The sequence below is a fragment of the Neomonachus schauinslandi genome, chromosome 7, assembly GCF_002201575.2.
Source record: "Neomonachus schauinslandi chromosome 7, ASM220157v2, whole genome shotgun sequence".
Classification (NCBI taxonomy): Eukaryota; Metazoa; Chordata; class Mammalia; order Carnivora; family Phocidae; genus Neomonachus; species Neomonachus schauinslandi.
In genome coordinates, this window is record NC_058409.1 from 41,461,330 (window position 1) to 41,478,307 (window position 16,978).

Consider the following 16,978-nt stretch of genomic DNA (forward strand, 5'->3'; position numbering starts at 1 on the left):
TCTTCAGTTCTTTGACCAAATGTTCAGTAACTTCCTTGCAAAGAGTGTGACAAACAGTAAAATTGAAGCTATTACCTATAAAAGAAGAACTTTGAGGGCTTTTAGGTCTTTTTTTTTTTTTAAAGATTATTTATTTTGACAGAGAGAGAGAGAGACAGCGAGAGAGGGAACACAAGTGGTGGGGGCAGGAGAGGGAGAAGCAGGCCTCCCGCGGAGCAGGGAGCCCAATGCGGGGCTCAATCCCAGGACCCTGGGATCATGACCTGAGCCGAAGGCAGATGCTTAACGACTGAGCCACCCAGGCACCCCCGAGGGCTTTTAGGTCTTAAAAAGAGTAAAGTCCCTGAGACTGATCAGTCATGATCCCTATAGTACTGAAGGCAAAAACACTTAAAGCTGCATTGCGAGGACCATAATACCATTCATACAATTCACTCAATATTTATTGAATGCCTACTTAACAAGGCTTTGTGTCCAATGGTATGGGTGCTGGAAAAATGAGTAAGACTAACAACCTAGTATACAACAAAAACCAGTAAAACAAAGAAATAAAATACAGTATTTAGAGTTAAGAGATCTACAAATAAAGTCTTGTGGAAGGTCAAAGGAGAAAGACATGACACCCAATCAGGGGAGGCTGGGGTGGGAGACACGGGAGAAGAGAGGACAGAAAAAACTTTGTGGAGGAGACAGCATTCCAAATAGGCCTTAAAGGATTTGTTTAGTAAATTTTTTATTTTGGAAAAGTTTTAGATTTACAGAAAAATTGTGAAGACAAGTACAGAGAGAATTCCCATATGCCCCATATCCAGTTTCCCCTATTATTAATACTACATTTAATATGATACGTTTGTCACAACTGCAGAATCAACACTGATGCATTATTATTAACTGCAGTCCACACTTTATTCAGATTTCCCTAGTTTTCACCTAATGTTTTTTTTCTGGTCCAGGATCCTATCCACGATCTTGTGTTACATTTAGTAACTTAGGCTCCTCTTGGCTGTGACAGTTTCTCCGATTTTCCTTTTTCTTGTTAACTTCGACGGTTCTGAGAACTAGTCAGATATTTCGTAGAATGTTCCTTAGCTAGGAATTATCTGATGTTTTTCTCATGATTAGAGTGGGGTTATATGTTTTTGGTAGGAAGACTACAGATGTAAAGAACCATTTTCATCAGAGCATATCAAGGGTGTATACTATTACAACCTGGCATATCACTGTTGATGTTGACTTCAGTGACCTAGCTGAAGTTGTGTGTGTGTGTGTGTGTGTGGTTTCTCTACTATAGAGTCATTTTTTTTTTCCTCTTTCCATATTGGCTTTTTGGAAGGAAGTCAATATGTATAGCCCACACTTCAGGAGGAGACAGTTTTGCTCTCCTTCCTTGAGAGCAGAGTATCTACATAAATTATGTGAAATTCTGTGCACAGGAGATTTGTCTATTCTCCTATTTATGTATTTATTCAATAAATTATAGCAGTATTAACACAAGGATATTTTTTATTTTGGGTTATAATCCAATACTAGTTTATTTTCTTGATCAAATAGTTCCAGCTTTGGTAAATGGAAGCTCTTTCAGTTCGCTCTTGTGCCCCTCTGATACGTTCCCATTAATGTGGGGTTCAGTTTGAGCACTTCTTACTATTTGGCACTACAACATACTCCTGCCTCATTTCCTGCCCCACTCCTAGAATTAGATATTTTCCAAGGAATCCTGGTTCCTCTGGAGAATGGCATTAGAAACCAAGATGAGGGTGCTGGGTGTGTTCATTGCTACTGGGGTGTTGTTTCTTTAGGCCTTCTCAGTTGACAGAGCAAGGAAGTATTTATACACGTACTAGATGGTTAAGATGTTGAGAGGTGCAGTGGGAGGCTATGTCCTTAACAGGATTTTCTTAACATTAAATATTAATGAGAAATTCTGTGCCTGGGTTATTTTCAGTCTCATTCACAGGAATAATTGGGATGTATTCATTTATGATAAAAAACTGGTTAGACTATTCTATTCTCTACTGTTTTAACTAGAAACAGCTCAGGGAGTTTTAGATATTCTGATAAACCTTTAGGTCAATTTGATGAGCTTTAGTGTAAAATTACACAAAGAAAATAGAGTTAAACTTCTTGAAAAGTCACTGAGTGGGAGAAGAGCCAGTGAAACATTCCAACAGTATTCTTTGGTTTACTTCAACATCACTAGGCCACTGCTGCCTCTTAAAAGCTCATTAGAAGTATAGATATCAGGATGGCAAATAAACACCTTCTCTAGCCCTCACTTCACAAAATAAGAAAAGAAAGATGATATTCCTTTATGGATGGAAATAAAGGATTTAACATTACTCAATATCTATGTTCCTGACTCTTTCTAGACAATTACTGTCTTTTAATTAAGAAATCATCATAGCAACTATTTAACAGATGAGGAAACTGAGGCACAGAAGGTAAGCTGTCCAAATTACATCTAGCAAAGGGCAGAAGGAGACTCCAACTCAGGCAGTCTGGATATAGAAGGGTGCTGCAAATCCACAGACCATTCTGCCTGAGGAATGAATGCCTAATGAATGGGAGATTTCTGCTGGTGAAATTTGGCATTTTTTTCCTCCAGTGAGGAGGTCCCATTAGTGGCAGAGAAAGAAAACCATAGGTTGTTTAAAATAAATATGTTTTTCTGACTAAAAGTGACTCCTAAAGTTGTTCTTGCTACTGGTTTAGTATATTCAAAAGCATACTCAGTATCTATGAGTGGTGGTAAGCAAAATGCTTCAAGGTGGTGTATGGAAGAATATTTTCTCACCTTGTTACATATTAATTTTAATGTATATTTTTCAAATGTATATCAGAAAAAAATATAAGTAGGACACCAAATCCATGATTTCATAAATATCCTTACTTAAGATGAAGCACTCAGATAGGTATCTGCATTTAAAAAATACCCTAAATAAAAACTCCCAACATATAGCATATACAATATACACAGAAACAACAAAGTATGAGCAACACTAATTTAGACTTATTTGCTGCACAGAAGAAAGGTAATGCTTTTCTTCTAAGAAATATTATGTTCTTACATTGCAAGGAGTATATGACACAGGGTTCTTCTTTATCTCTCTTTTTCAGTATATCCTAGGCATAGAATAAATTACGTAATTTATTGAGCACTGAGTATGTGCTATGCACCAAACTAAGCTTTGCATACATTATATTTAATGCTCTCAACAACCTTTCAATTTTATTTTCTCTTTTTACTATCTCCCTTTATAATGAGGAAATTGAGAATTAGAGAGGTGATGCCTGTTGCCCCAAATATTAGGTCGGAAGCCGGAGAGCTGAAATTTGAAACCAAGTTTGCCTGACCAAAAAAAAGAAAAGAAAAAAAGAAACAACTCTGTTCTTTCCACTCTACAAAGCTGCCATAAGCATTGCTAGTGAACACTATCAAGCCAAGGAGTAAATATCACTCATCCTCATCATATACAAAGTGTGGTGAAACAAAAACCAAAAGTTCAGGATATTAAACGATAATAATAATGAAAAATCCTTCATTAAAGATAAAGTTTTCTTTTAAAGAATCATACACCCATTACTACTACAGCTGGGAATCCAATGTAACGAATTTCCTAATGAACACAGCAGAATTATTTGTTGCTTGAGCAAATATCCCCTCCCCAACCTCAGTAAGAGTGAATAAAAGGAAACGCATTCCTAAAATGTCTTTTAGGACCAGTGTGAATATTAAAATAAACGGCGACCCATCTCTCTATTTCCTAGAAAGATCTCAGACTAGTTGGGCCAATGAAACCATCACGAGTACCAGGTACAGCCCGACTGCCCTAGCAGAGCTAGACCATCACAAAATAAACCCTAGCTATTTGCAGTTGTAAAGGGCTGGCCTCTTTCTAAAAATGAGATAATCCGCTTCTACATACTTGAGGGATAATCTGAAAATCATGACATTATCAACATTTCACATCTGCCATATATGTGTATCTTAAGTAACAGCTATAATCTATGTCACTATCATGGAAATCTTCTTAAATTGAACAATAGCATTATCTATTATCCTTGTTACTTGGGAAAAAAGTTTGTTTAATCTGTCCATAGCATTTGGAAAAGTACTATTTTATCTTGGCCAAGCTTATTTTTTGAAATTAAAAAAAAAAAAAGGACATAGTTCATTATGCTCTCAAGCCAAAGTCACCACTACCCTATAATGAAATAAAAATGTAATAACTGAAAGGGATTCCTCTAGTAATGACTAATTCACTGAATCACAAAAATTAGAAGTTTTGGATAATTAAATGTTAGGCATATTGAAGCTTATTGCCCCTAAATACTGACACGAGAACTGAGATGACAATAGAGACAAATTAAGATTTAATGCTTAGTGTTTTGTTAAGTTAAAGTCAAGGCTTTACTCCTCAATGAAAAATGAAAATTTTCATTAAAAGTATTTCTGCTTTCTATTATTACTTAAAATAAAAGCAAAAAAAGTATTTTTTTTCCTAATGGTGATCATAAAAACAAGCATTCCCAACTCTCCATATTAACTTTAAGGCACTATATGTAAACCACCTAAGTCTTTGCCAAATCTACTTTTATTAAGTGGACGAAAAAGGAGACAGCAAACTCAAAACATCAGTAAGTCGAGTTTCTACAGTTATAGAAGATATATTCTTTTAAAATATAAGGTTTTCCTTTAGTCATGTTAACTCTTAATTCTCTTATATCAGTAAGTTTTAATATTTTAATGTAGAAAATAAGTGTTATTTGCGATTTGTTCTTCATAAAATTAAAATGTTTTTCCAAATAAACCTTCTTCTTTCTCAGCAAAAGTTAAACATTTATTTCTGTTCTTAGAGTTATATCCTTGTAATGCTGAAATATTTTAGGATTTAACCACCCTATGAACATTCTATATTCATTCCAGCACCCATCTTGCCCAGAAGAAAAAACATCAGCAGCCACAGAAAGCTCTAGTATTGCTTTATGTATGCACTGACTATTCAAAAGCACCAGGGGGAGCAGACAGTGGAAGAACGAATAACAAGCACCCCAGAAAAGCAATTAATTTACAGGCAACATAAACATGATAGAGATGTTGGTTAATAAGTAAATTGACAAAATAAATAACATAAGAAAGTCATGACCACATTTGCTAAGTTGGTAATGCTAGATGTATATCTAGAATTAACTAAAGAAAAACCTGAAGTCTCTTGGAAGGATGCTTGAATCCTAACTTCAAGAGACTTGCCACTTGAAGCACGGCAGTTTCCAGCAATGCCAAGCCTTGAAAGTGCCCCCAAATTAGAGAGGAGAAACAAAATATACTTCTATAGTGGTATATTTTAGGAGGAAATCAAAATGATTTTATTCTCTCCTTTAAAGCATCATTGCACTCACTCTGAAGGCCTGGTGAAATATGTATTATTAGGTCATAAGAGGATAAAGTGACAGGGTTCCACAGCAGAATCTTTTTTTTTTTTTTTTAAGATTTATTTATTTATTTTAGAGGTGGGGCGGGGCAGAGGCAGAGGGAGAGAGAGAATCTTAAGCAGACTCTCTGTTGAGCATGAAGCCCAACGCGGGATTTGATCTCACGATCATGAGATCATGACCTGAGCCAAAATCCTGAGCCAAAATCAAGGATTGGATGCTCAACCAACTGAGCTACCCAGGCACCTCTCCGAAGCATAATTTTTGAAAGCCCTGAGGCTTAGACTCCTGGCCTGCCCTCCTCACATCCTCAACTTACTTTCCTTGAGAGAAAGGTAACCAAAAACACTGTGAAACTATTTTGCATTAAAAATAGTCTAAAAAGGTATTTTAACTTTGCAAATTCTGTACAAAAGAATGGAAATGTCCTCACCAATCCCACATTATGTTTAGCATATTCCAAGAATTAATAAAGTGCTGTGTTTTCAGTTTTAGAGTAAAACAGAAAAAGTATTTTGCACTTCTGTCTGGAATTCTGTAACTGGAATTTAAGAAAAGACTAAACTTCTAATTGGAAGTTCAAAATGTTTCTATCTGAATTATACCAAAAATTGTGTAAATATAATATAAGCCTTTTTTTTTGTAATATAGAGATGTTACTTAAGACGGTTATCTAAGGACTACATTGTAACAATTCAGGAAGTCTAAAATGTCAAGCAAAAATTATAACTGAATGGTAAAAAACCCGTATCTTAGCTAAGAAGACCATTAAGGAAGTTTGACCTAAATCTCAAATAATACCAGTAACAACAGGTATAGTGCCTACTATCACAAAGTTTTTATTAGACAGCTCTTTTATATATATTCTTTCAAACTCTTACATTGATCTTTCAAAATGGATATTATTGTGCTCATCTTATGCTAAGGAAACTGAAGCTAAAAAAGTTGAATTCGCTTTTCTAATGTAACTCAGCGAGCAAGGAACAAAACCAAGATTTAACTTACAGGTCTGCCTACTTGCAAAGCTTTGAGACCTTACCAAAACCTCCCTCAACTGTAGCAATGAGGTTCCAAAGGAAATCTCTACAAATCTCAGGGAGATTAATGTGCTTATGAGGGTAAGTGCTGTAGATTTAATCACTCAAATTAAATGCCATCTGGAGTCTCTTACCCTACTTGGTACAAGCATCCTACATGTATTACAGTCCATGTTGGCCTTGGCCAAGAATTCAATAATTCTCCTGCCTTAGTAGCATCAACAAGCATTATGCACATTACAGTATCAATCAGGAAATATAGGTAGTTACTTCCAAAGTATCATTTTAAAACTGCTAATTTGGATTCCTTTAATTAAGATTTTCAAAAACAAAAATCATCTATTAACCCAAATGGTTAAATGGGTTGAAGGAATCAATTTCCTTCTTCCTAAATACCCAAATCTGTATCTGTAATAAATATTTCCTCTCTATAAGCACTTAAAAATCATGACCTTACTAGTATTTTTATTATGTTACATTATACTATTAAATTTAAAAAAGAAACTCAAGTGAGAAGAACATGTAAAAATGTCATGATTTTTCAAAGGCAGAAAGAGAAAACCTGAAAATACTGGCTGGTTCAAACAAGTATATGTAAAAATAATGGACAGCAATAAAACATAACCAGAAAGCAATGTTTCAGACGTATTCATTCATCCTCAAGAGATGTGTGCTGCAAGCTGTCACATTTCCAGTTCAGACTTAGGTTGGGCATCACTCATGGGGACCTTCAGATCAGCTGTTCCCACTCAGTTTACAGCTTATGTGGATGTGACTTTTTCCTGCCCTTGTTATGAAAGCAGAAGGGTAACTTTACAACATTTACCAAGAGCTTTTTTTCCTTCTTTGATAATCCCTTTTCACCTATAAAAAGTTACATGAGTTTAGCATTCTTGTAAAAACGAATGGGTTAAAAAAAGGAAATGGATAGCTTAGAAATTAGAAGTTTAAGCAACAGCTTCAGCCAAGTTGAGTTTTTTTAATGTTAAAAATAAGTGTCCTGTCAATAATCTTTCAACCACAAGACACAAACAGCTAGAATCACCTTCTTAAAAAGACTTTTCTCACTTAACCTACATTTCCCTTCAACCAAATAAATGCACCTTCTCTACTAAATCTGTAAATTAACTCAAAGTTTAATTGGGTGCTTTCACAATGGAGATTTTTAAAAAATCCTGTCTTATTTGGTGCCATTAAAGAAAGAAATCATCTTGATCAATTACTGTGACCTAAAGCTTTATTTTTAAAAATCTTAAAGTATTGATAAACTAATTACTTGACAGTTGACATCACTTACAATACATTATTAGATTTCATGTTAATTTTTAAATTCAAACAGAGGTCTCATCATTAAGAATATGGATTTCTGGGAATTAAGAATATGGATTCTATAATTACTTATAGCTGCTCAGGTTCATTTCTCTGAAAAAGTACTGTCAGATCACCTTGAAAACATAACCAAATGTGTGCATATCCCTTTGGGTGCCTTCTGATTCTGCTCTTCTTTTTTATACAGAATTAACCAGACAAGAGAATTAAGAACTCAATCCCCCTGCAGAATGGTCCCATTCAGCATGTAGGACATTGAAGATACTCAGCACAGTCTACTGCTATTATCAGTCAAATTTTTAAAAAAAATTTCTATTTTATGAAATTAATCAATGAACTAAGACTTTGTTAACCAGATGAAAACAATGGCACCTGATGCCACAGCAGGAAGTAAGAGCCCAATGATGGGTTATTTTGATGAGGAGCCACACCAAAGTTCAAAATGAGGCCAAAACAAAACAAACAAAAAACCCAGACCTGATCCCCAATGTGCATTTGGGTTAGGTCAGTGTGCTTATGGGTAAGTTAGTGTCTGTAGAAAGTGCGTGAGGAGTCTCTTTTATTCTATTTGAAGCTAACTTCTCACTTCAAAAACAATGCAATCTATGTAAGCATTGTCAACAGATAAGACAATCAAGTGGCTGATATGCTATGGTATTTAAAAAAAAACTGGGGGACAAAAAAAGGTGGGATAAAAACTACAATAAGCTAAGAAAGAGCATCACCCAGTTAAAGATATGTGTACACAGATAAACTGTAAAATGGTATAACCTTCCTGACCTTGTAAATAGGTGGCCAAAATATTTAAATATCGTTAGGAGGCAACTGTTAGTAATTGCCACACAAAGTTAACAGTTTTTACTGGTTGAATCCCTCAGTCATCTGCATCCAACGTGAATGTGCCTCCTTTCCTATCCCCTCAGCCAAATATTCATTAAAAACATACATAATCCCAGTTATTTCCTTACATAACTAAAGACACAAGGAAGAGAAATTCCAAAAAATACAGTAACACTGACAACACTATACCTTACTTTAAGGCTGTCTCAGGCTGAAGGTTACTTCTCAGTCCCCCAAAACTCCACTGACCACCGAGGCCAGCACTTTGGCATATATGGCACAAATGACCCACTGAAACATACTAAATGACCTCAGAAAACTGGATTTCTCTCCAAGATTCATGAAAACAAAGGTAATGATCATAATGAACTTTCTAACTTTCTTGATATTTCCTGTGGACACCTAAGGCTAAGAGAACATATAAAAGCTCAGTTCTTACAACGTACCCTAACATCTAGATAAATAAGAGTTAAGGTTCCAAGTTCAGTGAACTCTACTGAGCGTTGAGTGCGGTAGGTGGTGACATCCCAGAGATTGCACTGACCTCCAGCAACTCTTATTCCCAACTGGGAGTCCCAAGAATACCCTTAAGCATGCAATGCCAACGGCCCCGCCTGGGTTTCTGCTGCAAGGGCAAAGTGTCACTGACAAGCCCACTCCCCTCCCCCCCCCCAAATCCCCACTCACTGTGGCCTGGGGTGCTGTAATCAAACTATGTCAAAGTTGCTTTTGCAAAATGTTTACTTTATCTGGGGTGAATGTAAGAGACAGGGAAGGCACAGAGTCAGGAACCTCCCTCCAAGAGAGCAAAACAGCCAACATGCAGTGTGACAAAATCTCTATGTATTTCTCAGGGCCACAGGGGCTGGCGGCTTCACCAGCGTGGGAATCAGCAGTCTAGGGGCCCTGGCGACAGGCAGAGCCGGGGCTTACCTTGTTGGAGGCCATCTCACTGACGGAGTGCCTGGTCTGCAGCGTCTCTAGCTGGTCCAGACACCAGTCCAGCTCCTCCAGGGTCTCGCTGGCCAGTTTCTGGTAGGCCTCCTCTGCGAAGAGACAGGGAAAGGGGGACTCAGTTCTCAAGCGCTTCACGGCGCCGCCAGCGAGTTCAAAGGGGGCCATCCTGCCATACCCCGCCATGCTCGGATGCCCGGTGCCCGCACATGAGGGCTGCTCCTTCATAGTGCCGAGCCGGCCACCGCGCTGGGGGCCGAGGCTCAGCTAGCGGGGCGGCCGGCCTCGGGGAAGCACGGTTTCTCCAGCTTGGCGTCTCAGTCCCGCGTCCAGGGAGGGCGCACAAAGTGCGGCAAGCCAACTTTTACACGGAGACACGGGCAAAAACCCCACGGTGCGACTTTTCGACGGTGCAGCGGGCCCGAGTGCCAGCCCGGGAGCGGGCGAAGGGGGCGGCGCGCGCGCCTTGGGGCCAGCTCCGCGGAGGGAGCCCCTGGTCCACGGCCCGATCTCGTCGCCCGCCGGCCCGAGCCGCGTCTCCGCACCCACTCCGCCTGCTGAGCCTTCTCACGACGCGAATGAATCAGCCGCGGCCGGGTGCGCGGCCACCACGTTTCCTGTTTTCTTTCTCAACTCCTCCGGCGCCCGGCGCAGCGCGGCTCCATCGCCGCGGCTTTCCGGGAACACTCCCCCTCACGCCCCTCGCGGCCCTCGCCGCTGCCTGGCCCCTCCTCAGCTCCCTTACAAGGAGCCTGCCAACTGCCAAGGCCCGCCCGCGCCCCCCGCCGCCGCCTTCCCCGAAGCCCCAGCCTCGACCGCCCCACCGCCTCGCCGGGGCATCACCCCGCGCAGCCCGGGGCCGCTCGCTTTGAAGACAAGCCCGGGAAGCGCGGGCGCGAGCGCGTGTGTCTGTGGGGCTGCCGTGGGGCTGCGCGAGGGGAGCGGCCCAAAACTCGGCGTGGAGCGCCCGCCACCCGGGGTCGCGCCCGCCGCGGGGCTCAGGCGAGACCTGGCGCGCAGGCGCGCGCGGTCGCGCACCTGCCCCGCGGGGACCCCGCGCGCCCCTCCCGGTCGCCCCGACTGCCAGAGCCTCAGCGTCTTCACCATCCGTTGCTCCCTGCGAGGTTTCGCGGGAGAGCCCGACGACGGGCGGCACAAACAACGTTATTTAGGACCCGAGCAACCGTTTCTGTGGGCTTGGGTTTTAGGGTTTTTGAGGCTTCGTTTCTGAGGGCTTAGGATTTACCTACTTCAAGGGAACAGGGTGGTTGTGGGAATAAAATTACTTCTATTAAAACCAGACTCTTTCAGTACCCAGCCTGGCCCCTGCTAAGTACCAGACTTCTAAATGTTGGGGTGGACATAAACGAGCAAACAAAAACAATGTTGAGGGCTTTAGAACTTACAGATTTGACAATATGCTGTATTTTCACATTCAGGATTGTCTAATAAGAGTTCTCTTAAAGGAACAGAAATGTAAATGCACCACGTAGTATGAGCACTTGACACATGTCCTGCATACGTGCTTCCTTCGTCTGTGGAATTGCAAATCAGAGACCAGGACGGTCCTCTGATGCCAAAGGAAAAAGTCTGGAAGGGTGTTTCTGCCCACCATGTGCAGAATAAACAACAAACGTGAGAAAATGAAAAGACCACATCCAAAGGCACGGTATGGAAGCTGGTTCTATTTACAAAAGCTGACCCTGGGGATCATGGGCGCTCTACATAAAAGGATCAACCGCAAGAACTTCACTACATTGGCAAGCAGATAAACAAAACTTTCAGAGAGGAAAATAACCCAAACTCCGAAGAGTCCCGTTTTATAAAACTTGGTTATTGTCAATTACAAAGAACACACTGAAAAGCTTACATGAAGTTGGCGACATCCCTTTTCTTTGTCTTCGAATCTACAGGTATTGAAGGAGAAGAAACTCTGCCCTTGAAATTTAGACTCCATAAATGATCAGTGGCACAACAAAGAATTCCACAGACTGAATCTCAGGCTCCCCGGGATTTACCAGATAGGTTTTTACATAAAATTTGTAAAAGTTAGAATAACTTTCAAAGTATTTGTTACATGGACCACGTGGCTCATCGTTATCAAGGATTCTTGAACTGTTTGGTATTCATTTTGGGGACTCTATGTTAAAATTTGCTTCTTTTATTCCTTTTTCTTTTCTGCAGCAATCTCTGTAAATATATACTCTAGGTGAACAAACAGCTGCTTAAACCTTGCCAGGTAAATTAAAGAGTAAGATTGGGGCTTTTCCCCCCAACAAAAGTAACAACCTTAAAGATAATTTAAAGTAGTATAAAATGTTTTATCTGCATAGCCTTTCCCTGATTATAAGAATGTAAAAATATAACATGATTCTTATAAAAATGGAAATATTACACAAGGATGTAATGTAAAAAAAGTCCCTTGTAATCCCATACCCTAAGGACTACAAACAATAATTAAGCCTATGATCATAACACATTTTCATTTTACTTAATACCTTCCATATGCAAGTATAGGGCAACCTAGTTGAAATGGTAGTACATCTACTATATGGTTTTGTTTTGTTTTTGTTTTTTTCCCCCTCCCTCAACTGTATGAAATAAGGATGTAGGACACTTTAAGAGGAAATTAACTTATTTTAGATTATTTGAGTTGTCAATAGTGAGCACATCCAGTGGGTTATAGATGCAAAACCACTGTGCCTAGGATGTGTTCACTGCATCTTTCTGGTCACTGGTTACATACAGAAGCCAGGAATCCTCGCTCCATACCTCTAAAGCTTGGCTTTCCATGTTCCTTTCCCTGCATTCCAGTCTTTTAAAGTCTCAGCCTCAAAGGGACCTCCCCAGTATAAGTAATCTCCCCATCTTCACCAACTTCTCAAACTTTTCAGAAATATAGGCCTTGGACTTAGCTGGATGTGGCACTACATATTATATTCCAGTATTTACTTTTTAATTGTAAAAGGGGAGAAGTAATTCAGGAAAGTTTCAATGCTTTCAGACATATATTTAAATGCAGGACTTGCCCTTAAGAAGGCAGTACAGCAACAAGAGGGACAACTTATTTCAGAAGATCTACTTTATATCCAAATCATAGATTAGCCATTTTGACAATCAGCATTTGAGTACAGTAATAATGTGGTACATACATGTATTTTAAGTTCTAACTACCTCTGCATGCATTGTATAAATCTGGAGAATGGAAAAAGAGTGACCCGAACACATCTACATACCAATAAGCAGGAAAATAATTACTGACAGAGTAAAGAAATTTGTTCTATAAAACTGTCGCTCAAATAAAGAATTATTGCTGATATTAGTATAGAGCTGAGAATACTACTTTTCCCAAATTCCGAGATTTATAGGCAATATGGCTAGCCACAGTTTCTGGGGTCATTATTAAAGTTTAACTTTTAGGAATTTTACCCCAAATGTTCTAAGACATCGAGTAACTGACCTTTTCATCCCCACTAAAAAAACCTCAGTGTGGAGTTGCCAGCTATCCTACAGGGAATTGAGTCACCACACCAAACAACACACCTAAATGTCATCGACAGCTAGCAGAACAAAAACAGTGACCTAGTTTAATTTTAGATTTTACCAAGAACACATATTGCATTCATTAATAAAATGCTTTCTCCCCAGAGAGTATTCACTGTGGCACTACTTGAAAATAGTATATGAAAACACTTTTTTTTCCCAACTGTCCAAAATCTTGCTAAGTCAAGGAACTACAGGGAGAAAAATGCCCAAGCAACAACTGTTAGCTAAATCCCATAAAAGCTAGGAGAGGACTGCGGAAGAGCAAATGAGAAATAACTTGAGCACTTGGAAGTCCCCTTCTACAGCAGTGTCGGTTTTTTTTCAAGGCACCCTTGAACTATATAACACCCCTGTTTCTGCTCGGGATCTTCTGTGAACAAACAGTCCTCAGTGCTTGCAGGCCAGCACTTGGCTTCCGTCATTGTGATGCGATCAAGGATTCCCCTGACACGTGGCCTGAACTGCTGCCAGGGGCTCCAGGAGAAGATGCTGAAGCAGCAGCTTCCCTTTGAAAAGGAAAAAAGTAATCACCTCAGAGCCGAGCAGTTAGAGGTTGAGGTCATTTTCTTGGGAAATGTTCAGCCAATTACTCTTATCCGCAACTTACAGCAACACTGACCATTGAGATAAAAGGATCCATGTGTAATTGTGTAGATATTGGTTTTTCTTTTTCTTTTTCTTCCTTCCTTTTTTTTTTTTTTTTTTTTGCCAGTATTTGAATGATTAAAGGTCAACATAACTCAGTCGTAATTCCTAGGGCTACTGGTGTAAATGAAGAGAACAGCTACAAAATCACTTACTTTGGGCACCATTTGCCTATACTTAGTTAAAAAATAAATATAAATTAAAACAGTTGATTCAGGTTTTTCTTAAAATTAAAAAAAACTTCACTAAATGCCTTCAAAGAGCAAATACTTAAATACATATCTTCCTAACCGATTCCAGCTTCTCCCATTCTAATTCCCACCAAAATTCCCTCTTAGTTCCAAAGGATGGAATTGATAGTGTCTAAAGTAGGTAGAACCAGAGAAAAATGATTCCCATTTCACCACGTATTGCTTCAAGCTAGTTACTCCCTGAGGTTGCTACAGTAGAAGATTTGTCCAGGTTAGTTCTAACTTTTGCTGACTTATTTTTTTCCGCCTCTATACATTTTATCTGATGGGAAATACATAAAGGAATTGGATTCGCTTTCAATGTGTACATGTAACAGGTTTAAGCAGAGCTTGGCAGTGGCAAGCTGCTCTCATTTCCAAACATATTACTGGCACCAAGTTCTTGTTTTGAAGTATTTAAAAATCTTATGAAATATAAAAAATTTCACTTAGTACTTCCAAAATTCTCCAAAGGGAAGATGTACATAATTTTGTGGGGTTTCTTTTTTTACTTTTATCTTCCCACAATCTATGATTTTTTTTCTAGTGCCGCCTAAGGTTCTAGTAGAATTTTTTAAATGAAATAAACACAAGATTAGGTTTCATTGACTTCTAGGACCATCAGTAATTCAACAAATATTTGTTTAGCCCCAACTATGTGTCATGCATTTTACTAGAGTCTGCAAAAACAAGGTGTCTAAAGGACTGTGTCTCTTATCCAAGGAAAACCTTTGATAGTGGAGATGATTTCAGCATACTATATTGTAGAAAGCATTCTGAAAGAAGATAGCATGTAGGCTACTGGAGAATAAAAGAAGGCTATTTAAATCAGACTGGGACAGAGGCGGAGTGGGAGGCCAAGTCCTAAAGAATGAAACAGGAAGTTAGTGAAGAGTGAGGGAAGGGGGTTTAAGAGAGAACATTTGAGCAAGGACATGGGCATATGTTCAATGACATGTGTGTGTATGGGTATGTAGAGAAAGGAACTACCATGAGTAGGGCCTTGCTCGGGGGAAAGAGGCTAGAGAAATCTGCAGACACTGGCCATGAAAATATTGTCAGGCATCTGCAACACAGACTGTGGACTGAATCTTCAAGAGCAGAAGCCACTGAGTGATTCATAGTACTGTGTGTTATGGGATTGGATTTTATTTAGATGGAAAATTCTAGGGCTCTGAATAAATGGGGCTAAGGAAGCAAAGCTGACATCAGTAAGACCATTATCTTTGGCCATATTATTGGTAGAATAAAATTAATAATTTATAGAACATTTGCTTTCTGATGATTATTCTTATCTAAGACAATCTCAGTATTAAAATTTTACATAGGCATATGTCAGGCATGAAAGACTGTCCGGTGGGATAGGCTTCTTGCTCTGAACACTACAATCTTCTGGTCACTGGAGTTTTAATCATACTGTATTCACCAGAATTTCTTGCAGGGAGAAACTGCCTGCAAAAAAAGCACTTGATACGGTTACTTATTACAAAAGGTGAGAGCCCTCGTTTGGGTGGAACTCATCTGTGATCTTTCTGACATAGGAAAGGGGAAGACTATGCTGCTTGCTCCATGGGTGTGTGTGTGTGTGTGTGTGTGTGTGTGTGTGTGTGTGTAACACAAAGGAGTCAGCTTGGCCTACAGGATAAGGATAATTCCACCCAATAAATCTCCCCCTCCTCCAACCTGTAATAAAGTTGCCGAAGGCACAAGATGCAGCAAGAGTTTTGCTTTAATCCAGTGAAGGGACTGAGTTTGGAGGACAGATTGGCACAGACAGAAATGTCAGCCCAAGCTGACACTGGAAAGAAGAGGCAGAGGAAGAGAAGCAAGCTTTTGGAACTCATTGTAAGATGACAGAGGCTTTTGTCCAAGAAATTGGAGTCTGAGTTAAGTTTCATCAGACAGGTGGGCTGGGGACTCCACATGACTCCATATGACATCAGACTGTAAGCAATAATTTTCCTTGATTGAAACTAAAGGAGTAGAAGGAGGTTCCCATCTCTCTCCACCTCATATAAACCATAATCCCTGGGAGATCACCTAATCTTTCTTGGGCCACAATTTCCTCACCTGTAGATTGGAGATAATAAAATCTTGTTGATTACTTTAGTGTAAGTGAGAGACCATGGGTTAAGTAACCTTGCATTGCTCACCTAATAGATTCTTTTCTGGGCACTGCAACAAATGATGGAGATTCAGCAATGAGAAATGAAGTGAAACGTTCCTGCCCACTCTCTAGGAGTTTATATTCTACTGGTTACAATGCTCTTCTCTTCATTTTAATAAATATATACTGAACACCTGCTATGGGCCAGGTGCCAACTATGCCAAAGAGAAGGAAGTAACTGTGGGTTTCAAGAAGTTCATAGTCCAGGGAGGAAGACAATTACAGGTAACCCTTGAACAACACAGGGTTTAGGGACACTGACCCTTTCTACGGTCCAAAATCCACGTATAACTTTTGACTCCCCCTCAAATTTAACTACTACTAGTTTACTGTTGACCTGAAACCTTACTGATAACATAAATAGTGGATTAGCATATGTTTAGTATGTTAAATGTATTATAGACTGTGTTCTTATAATAAAGGGAAAGAAAACATTATTAAGAAAATCATAAGGAAGAGAAAATACATTTATAGTTCTGTACTGTATTTACTGAAAAAAATCCACATAGAAGCGGACCCACACAGTTCAAACCTGTGTTGTTCAAGGGTCAACTGTATAGGAGAGTATGTAGGTAAGTTGTCCACTAAAATTAGGCAGTAGGTGCAGGTGTAATGTAAGCACAAGACAGAGCTAGGGGACAGGGAAGGCACACCTACTGCAGCCTGGGAAAGACCCGGAAGAGATTTCTGAAAGGAAAAATGTGCACCCTGAGTCTCCAAAGATGAAGCAAAGCATTGGCTAGGTAAGGAATGGAAATTGATATTTGAAATAGAGGGCAAATGTGTGCCACTAACAG

The 16,978-nt window shown here is 39.5% G+C and overlaps 1 protein-coding gene across 4 annotated transcripts in view; it reads right to left on the minus strand.

Moving 5' to 3' along the window:
- PDE4D (phosphodiesterase 4D) overlaps positions 1-16,978 on the minus strand; it is an 871,615-nt gene that overhangs the window by 38,951 nt on the left and 815,686 nt on the right. For all 4 annotated transcript variants that reach the window (XM_021702161.1, XM_021702163.1, XM_021702164.1 and 1 more), the window contains exon 6: positions 9,573-9,685. In XM_021702161.1, coding sequence (XP_021557836.1) covers positions 9,573-9,685 — 113 coding nt within the window. The remainder of the gene's footprint in view (positions 1-9,572; positions 9,686-16,978) is intronic.